At 38.9% G+C, this 8,072-nt stretch overlaps 1 protein-coding gene across 1 annotated transcript; it reads right to left on the reverse strand.

The window, feature by feature from the left end:
* Nucleotides 1-227: 227 nt before the first annotated feature.
* Nucleotides 228-7,319, reverse strand: LOC121726110 (protein Fer3-like). Its single transcript, XM_042113344.1, has 3 exons — nt 7,253-7,319; nt 2,055-2,218; nt 228-534 (listed from the first exon to the last, which is right to left on the reverse strand). The coding sequence occupies exons 1-3, from the start codon at nt 7,317-7,319 to the stop codon at nt 364-366; spliced, it is 402 nt and encodes a 133-aa protein (XP_041969278.1). The 3' UTR covers nt 228-363.
* Nucleotides 7,320-8,072: the final 753 nt, after the last annotated feature.

Genomic DNA, 8,072 nt, shown 5'->3' on the forward strand with positions numbered 1-8,072 from the left:
ACGGGCTCATTTGATGGTTTCAAGGATAACAGTGTTTACACTAACATCTTGTATATTGTAGAATGTAGACTATGGAATCAACGATTCTCAAAAACACATTCCTCCGCAGCTCTGGTGGAAAAGCAGCGTTAAGCCGTTATCATACTATCGGTTGACACGCGGCTTTAGGGTGGAGCGGGCTCGCAGCAAATACGTTGCATAAACGTTGCGGAAACCCAATACATTGTGTGTTTGCAACGAGTTTACAAAGCACAGAATGTTATTTTGTCCTTGCACGTCCGCGACGTATTGCCGCGGGCCTGTCCCGTCCACCACTCGCCAACAAAAGGGCATTAGGACTGGTTGACTTGCGACAACTGACCTCTAAGTGCACCAGGGGACGTCGGCCTCGAAGGCATGTCGCGAGGGGTGGAGGTGCGCGTGGTGCGGCTGCGGCGACCCGTGCAGCAGCTCGCACATGAAGCTGATGTACGTGATCGCCAGACGCAGCGTCTCGATGCGGGAGAGACGCTTCTCGTACGCGAACGTTGGCACCTAGACATTGAGATGAAGTTGAGATTAACGTTTTTAGATAAAACTAACTGTCCCGGCAAACGTTGTTTTGCCATAAAATGATTTTCCTTGTTTTCCTGCTTTTCTCTTGAAGTTTTTTCTGATTTTTTTTATAGACCTCACGGAGCCCGAAACCTTTCCAACAAATGCAAAACCGTGGAAATCGGTTCGTGCGTTCTGGAGTTATAGCGTCAGGAAGGAAAACCCGAATTATTTTTATATTATATTAGATTTTGGTACCATCGAAGAAAATGATTCATAGGCAATTGACAGAGTACAGACCTACGTCTTTTGGTCCGATTATGTCAATTCAATGCTAGTATGTGAAAATAGTAGCGCTGAAAGGAAAGAATTTGCCCTGTTGATATTTTGCGATTTGTATGAGTAAGCGCTGGGGAGCGCGGGCATGAATTTGCTGTCGGTTGGGTTAAGACCATAAAGTTAATATACCTAGCAGAATAGAGCAACAATCTCGAGCTGGCAAACGACACCAAAATTGGTTTTCATCTGTGTGAAAAATATGTGTACCTACGTATACACTTACACAAGCTGGATTGAACATGAATTCTATGAGATTAAATTGTCAACGTGCGGCACGTGCCGACTGGACGTCAAAAAAAGAGTGCTGCTGTCATGTATCACACGTCTCTTTTTAGCACGCAGTGTTACTGATAGTGACATCTCTCTTGCCTTTGTTTCCCTATTCCGCTAGGTATATTAACTTTATGGTTAAGACATAACGGGACCAAATTACTTAGATCCGCCATCTACCTATGAATCAACTTCTTTGATCTTCTTTGTATCACGGGGAAACGAAGTCAGTAATTGAGTCAGTCATACAGAAACGAGACTTGTTAACGAGAGAGAGACCAAATTTTTTTTAACTTTGTATGGGCAAGCGTCCGTCACGAGTTTTTCCATTTAAAAAAAATTGGTATTTCAGCGCTGCTTCTTTCACAGTGAACTCTCTACAAGGAACACGTACACACCCTAAAGTATTATCACTTAGTTTTGTTACACGTTGTATATCTTTATTATAGACCACGGAGGCGTATGGAACGCCTCCGATGGTCTAGTGGTTAAGAGCGTGGCTCTCGACTCGGAGGTCGTGGGCTCGTGGGTTCGATTACCGCGTTGGAAACATGTTATTTCCAAATTTGGTTAAGACAATACAGGCTGATCACCTGATTGTCTGACAAGTAGGTAAGATGATCCATGGGTCGGATGGGCATGTAAAAAGTCGGTCCTGCACCTGACCTCTCGCCAGTCGGGTCGGTCTTCCGTCCCACTGGGTTATGAGAGTGAAGGAATAGAGAGTGCTCTTTTGTACTGCGCACACACTTGAGCACCATAAAATTACTCCTGTGTAGCTGGCCTGGTTTCAATGAAACTGGCCACCGTCACCGAAATCGGTGTGGGGAGTATTATTATTATTATCTTTTAAATTACGTTTTTTTTTTCAATGATGACAATAATTTATTGACTGTGTTAGTATAAATTACCTTCCGTCTCAGCTTGTCGAAGGCTTCGTTGAGGTTGAACATACGTCGCCGCTCGCGGATGTTGGCGGCGCGGCGCTGCGCGACGGACGCGACGCGGCGGCGCGGCTTCTTGCCGCCCGGCGTCGAGCGCGCCGACCCGCGCCCGCACCCCGCCGCCGACCACACTGCACAAGAACAGCTTATGGTCACATATACATTATACATACTTATAATAATATAATATAAAAGCTGATGACGCTAATGTCTACACACTACACGAACTCTTTATTACGTCCTCATTTCCATGTTCATAAAGCTTTAAGAGAGTATGAAGTATTCCTGCCTAACGTTGAATTTAGTATAGTGCAATGGTGCCGCAAAAAAAATTATTTATACTAAATAATATCTTATATATTAGGCTAAAGTCTATGCTACAACTAACTAGGGTTGCTGAGGATTCCTCTTCCGCTTCCTCATAATGAGGAAGTTCCGCAATATTTTGGGTTCCTCAACCGTTACCGCATTCCTCATAAATAAAAATAAAAATTCCTCTTCCGCTATCGCTTCCTCAAAATTTAAGAGGAATTTATGAGGAATTACACTGCGCATGCTCGTCGCGTATCCAATCACGCTCTGGCGCGGCGGCGCGGCGCCGGAGCGGTGCCGCACCGCACCCTGAGGGCAAAGATGAGTATTGCAGCGGCGCCGCTGCGGCGTGTGTCTAAACAGCCTAAGGGCCGCGACACACCAGAATGGCAGCGGCGACGCGAGCACTTTCAGTGTCATAAGATTTTAAACTTTATCTTCATAATACATAGTATAATACGTAGTAATACATAGGCCACGGGCGGCCGTAGACTTCTCAAGCGGTACTATGTATTACAATAATGAAGATAAAGTTTAAAATCTTATACTTATAAAATTACATGTCCTGACTGACTGACTGACTGATTCATCATCGCTGAGCAAAAATTGTAAAAGTTACAGCCACGAAATTTGGTGAGTAGGGTTGTTTTATTAAGTAGACACCCACTAAGGAAGGAATTTTGAAAATTTTACCCCGAAGGGGGTGAAATAAGGGTTGAAAGTTTTAATGAAAGTCCGTCATTTCTTGAGTTAGAAACATGAAACTTTATTTTTGGGTTACTGATTAAAAATGAATGGATATGTATTTAAGCGTTTTTGGATATTTTACCCCCAACGGGGTGAAATTGGGGTTGAAATTTTGAATGAAACTCCGTTATTTCTTGAGTTAGAAACATGAAATTTTATGTTTGGGTTACTGATAAAAAATGATCGGATACGTGTTTAAGCGTTTTTGAAAATTCTACCCCCAAGGGGGTGAAATAGGGGTGGGAAGTTGCAATGAAAGTCCGTCATTTCTTGAGTTAGAAACATGAAAGTTTATTGACGTTTGCGTTTAACGTTTGCTTAAATAGGGTCCGTTTTTACCCTTTGTATAAGGAACCTCAAAAACAAAAAGGAGAAAACTATCCATCTTTGTTATTATACTATGTTAACGCGGATGAAGTCGCGGGCAACAGCTAGTCATATATATGACACTGAAAGCGCTCCGAGGGATGTAAAGCGGTAATATTACTTTCGTAAAATTCGGTTTTTTACCATACTTTACGTAAAATAGAAATAAATTACGTAAATTACGGTAAAATTGGGTAAAATTCAATTTAACAAGAGTTAAATCGTATTTTACCTTTTTAGTTAGTAATAATTGCAGTCTTCTTTAAAAAAGAAATAGTCAAAATGTATATGTCCAGACAAATATTACTGAAGTTGGTGAAAACATAAGACTTAATAATCTTATGTTCTGTAAATTCATTTCTCATGAACTGGATAACTACCAAGGCATTGAACGTATGACTATTATGCAAAAATAACTAATAAATAATAATTTAACATCATTAGGACACTTTTTACACTTCTCAAATGTTCTGTCATCCGAGTAGCATTAGCATTTTTGTACTCCGTATTACAAAATATACACATCACATGTTTCCTTTTGTCATGTTCACTTAGCACTTGGAAATAATCCCACACTTTTGCTTGATTTCGTGGCATAATTTACTAAATGCACGTATAGTGCAGTCAGTCAAAACAATTGCAAGCAGAGTTGCATTTTGCGATTTTAGAAAAATTAATCATATTATGATTCATATCATGATTCTTCAAATTTTAGCCCCGCCGAACGTAAGTATGTTGCAAGTTGCAACTTGCAACTACACGCTCTTCTCACCCCCCGCTATACTTTTGGCATACATACGTAGCCGGTAATTTTACCGTAATATATATAAATTACCGTAAAATACGCGTATTTTACCAGCGTTTTCGGTAAAATTACGTAATTTTGCAACCCTCGGCTCGCCTCGCCGCTGTCATTCCGATGTAGCGCGGCCCTTATTGCTAGACTGATTTTGATGATTCTTTATTGTGTGTGTTTTGAGAATGGTGTAGAATTTAGATTCATAGTTTGGTTCACTGGAAAATGCCCTTTTAATTATTTTTTGTGTAATGTATGTACCTAGTACGTTATGTACAAAGTACAGACAGGACAAAAGTTTGGGTTGGGTCCGCTAGTATTTATAATTTTCTATCTTCCTCTTCCTCATCCGCTTCCTCTTCCGCTTCCTCATCCGCATCCTCTTCCTCATAAAATATCCTCTTCCTCATCCGCATCCTCAAAATTTGCGCGTGACAATTCCTCTTCCTCCTCCTCTTCGTCATAATCACTTCCTCAACAACCCTAATTAATATAAGTATTAACACTAGGATAATTATACATTTTATTTGAATAAATTGTTAGTAAATCTATATTAAAATCTCTTTAACCGAACAGTTTTGTTTCTTAATGTTTATTTCCAAAGATATTAAAAAAAAAACATGAAAAATAGACAAGATCCGCTTTATGCAAGAACAGTTTTATGCTAAGCTAAAATGAATCTTATTGCGATGCGTATACGCATGGTCTTCGGTTGTGTGCAAGGTTTCATTTTGGATTGAGATTAATCCCCGCCTTAACCGCCGAGCTTAAAATCAATTGTCGTGCCTCTAGCGCCGGCACCATAAATCGAAAAATTTATACCTACAACAAATAGTGATGTGCAATACTAATCTTTTTCGATGTCGATAATTTATTTATAATTTATATAAAGTATAAACTAATATCTAGTATATGAATTTGAGCTTGAATAGTGAAGTGACACAATTCCCGATATTTGTTATTACATTTCAAATACTATTTTTCATAGTTTCCACGGATTAAATAATTGAGTTATTTAAATATATAACCTACTGCAAATATAGATTTTCAATAGTAGATCGATATCCCATCCCCTTTACACGCATACAATTTCATCTAAATGTCGTAGCAGACAGACAGATAGGAAAGCGTTACTTTGTAAATTATTGTAATTTTATTTCTAATTTAAGTATCCACTACAATCACATTTATCGATAGCATCATCATAAGTACAACACTAGTGGAAAATTCTAGAAGGCGGCACTCGCTTATGACGTCAGAAGCGGTCGTCTTTTTTCGACTGTGGCGCAGGGTTTGCTGACAACTAATATCTAGTATATGAATTTGAGCTTGAATAGTGAAGTGACACAATTCCCGATATTTGTTATTACATTTCAAATACTATTTTTCATAGTTTCCACGGATTAAATAATTGAGTTATTTAAATATATAACCTACTGCAAATATAGATTTTCAATAGTAGATCGATATCCCATCCCCTTTACACGCATACAATTTCATCTAAATGTCGTAGCAGACAGACAGATAAGAAAGCGTTACTTTGTAAATTATTGTAATTTTATTTCTAATTTAAGTATCCACTACAATCACATTTATCGATAGCATCATCATAAGTACAACACTAGTGGAAAATTCTAGAAGGCGGCACTCGCTTATGACGTCAGAAGCGGTCGTCTTTTTTCGACTGTGGCGCAGGGTTTGCTGACAACATTCATTTCTAAACATGCAGGCTAGTGATGCGAATCGTCAATTCAATCACTGAAATTTTTATACTATATTTATTATAAATTAAGTAAAACAAACACGTTTATTTGTTCAGTAAAATAATAAATTAGTTAGTAAAAACAGAAATGTTTTAATTTACGTGGATTTTTGTATCAGTAAATCATTGTTTATGTCCCATCCCTATTGTCGGATTTTTCCGACTCGGGCGTTGGACATCAATACACTTTTCTAAGAATATTTTCGGTAATTTATTTAACTTTAGACATTATTTTTAGGTCTTCTAATTAAGAAACTAAAGTGTAATCAATTGTAAATGATTACTTCGTTAACTATTTACCAAGTATAAACATTATATTAATATAATACAGTGCTATCAAATAAAAAAGGCAGATTAACCGAGTAGTGGTACTGGTCGTAAATATCCGACCTTGGCGAAATGGGCACGAAAATATTTGTCGGATTATTTCGACCGTGGCGGCTAAAGGGTTAATATATATTTGGTAGCCTTTTCTTCAGCTTTGTCATATTCTTGGCTCTCTTCAAAGAAAATTTACAAACCGCTAAAATTTTGTTTTTCAGGTCACGGCCTCGATTTTCAGTGTACTGGAACCATTATCAACTCGAGGTACATTTTGACGGCAGCAAACTGTATTCGAAACAGAAACATAGCTGGCGTGAGAGTCGGAGAGTACAACAAGTGTATGAGCATTGACTGCCAGCTAGACCAGTGCGAATCTCATATTCAGGTATTATAATTTGACGATAAAATAGTCATTCAATAGTAATTTCGACAAGCAATAGTTTTAGCAATTTGGCAGCACTAGAGCACGCCCTAACTAAACCCTACAAACCCTCGATTGGGTCCACGTTTTCAGTAAGTATATATAAAACTCAAAGGTTGCTGATCGACATAGTGATCTGTCAACGCACCGCCCAAAACTACTGGACGGATGGGGTTGAAATTTGGCATGCAGGTAGATGTTATGACGTAGGCATCCGCTAAGAAAGTTTTTTGATCAATTCTACTATTAAAGGGCTATGAAACTTTGTCAATTTTAAACCGATCGGGCTGATACTTTGCATCACTGACCTCCATTATACAACTACGCTGATAACTCTTGCGATATTGATATCAACATAATTAATAAACATTTTACTAGCTCTCCTAACTTAGATCCGGATGTTAAACTGACAACACTAAATAAAATTTCCCTTTTACCGATTTGCAACTCCGAGCAGTTCTGTTTCACCCCATTTACTGAGAGCGAGGTTAAAAGGCATGTCATGATGATAGCTTCAAATTCCGTTGGTGATGATGGAATCAGTCGCAGAATGATTATCCCGATCCTGGACATAATTTCACCAGTCCTATTGCACATTTTCAATTATTGCATATTAACTTGCTCCTTTCCCGATACTTGGAAATCTGCCCACATAATCCCATTACCTAAATCCTCCCGTCCTAAAAATGCTTCAGATTTTCGTCCAATATCAATTCTTCCTTTCCTATCCAAAGTCCTAGAGCGACTCATTCATCACCAACTCACAAAATATATCACTGACAATAAACTACTTAGCGCTTACCAGTCTGGCTTTCGTGCAGGCCATAGTACCACTTCGGCTCTGGTTAAGGTGGCAGATGACATTCGAATTGGCATGGACAATAAGAAGCTTACAATTCTAACTTTGATTGACTTCAGTAATGCTTTCAACTCCATTGACCATGACATTCTTATTGGTCTGTTAGCGTCTTTTAACCTCTCGCCCTCTGTAATTCAATTACTCCGAAGTTACCTTGAGGGTCGTCGACAGAGAGTCAAAATCTCTGAATCTTTCTCAGATTGGACCAATACTACTGTCGGTGTCCCTCAGGGCGGCGTACTTTCCCCATTACTCTTTGCGTTGTTCATAAATTTTATCACCCTATTCATTACTGCCTGTTTCCACTTATATGCTGACGACCTGCAAATTTATACCCAGTCAACTCTGGATGAATTACCTACGGCCGTAGATGTTATCAACCGAGATTTATCTGCTAT

This window comes from Aricia agestis, chromosome 4 (assembly GCF_905147365.1).
Source record: "Aricia agestis chromosome 4, ilAriAges1.1, whole genome shotgun sequence".
Lineage (NCBI taxonomy): Eukaryota > Metazoa > Arthropoda > Insecta > Lepidoptera > Lycaenidae > Aricia > Aricia agestis.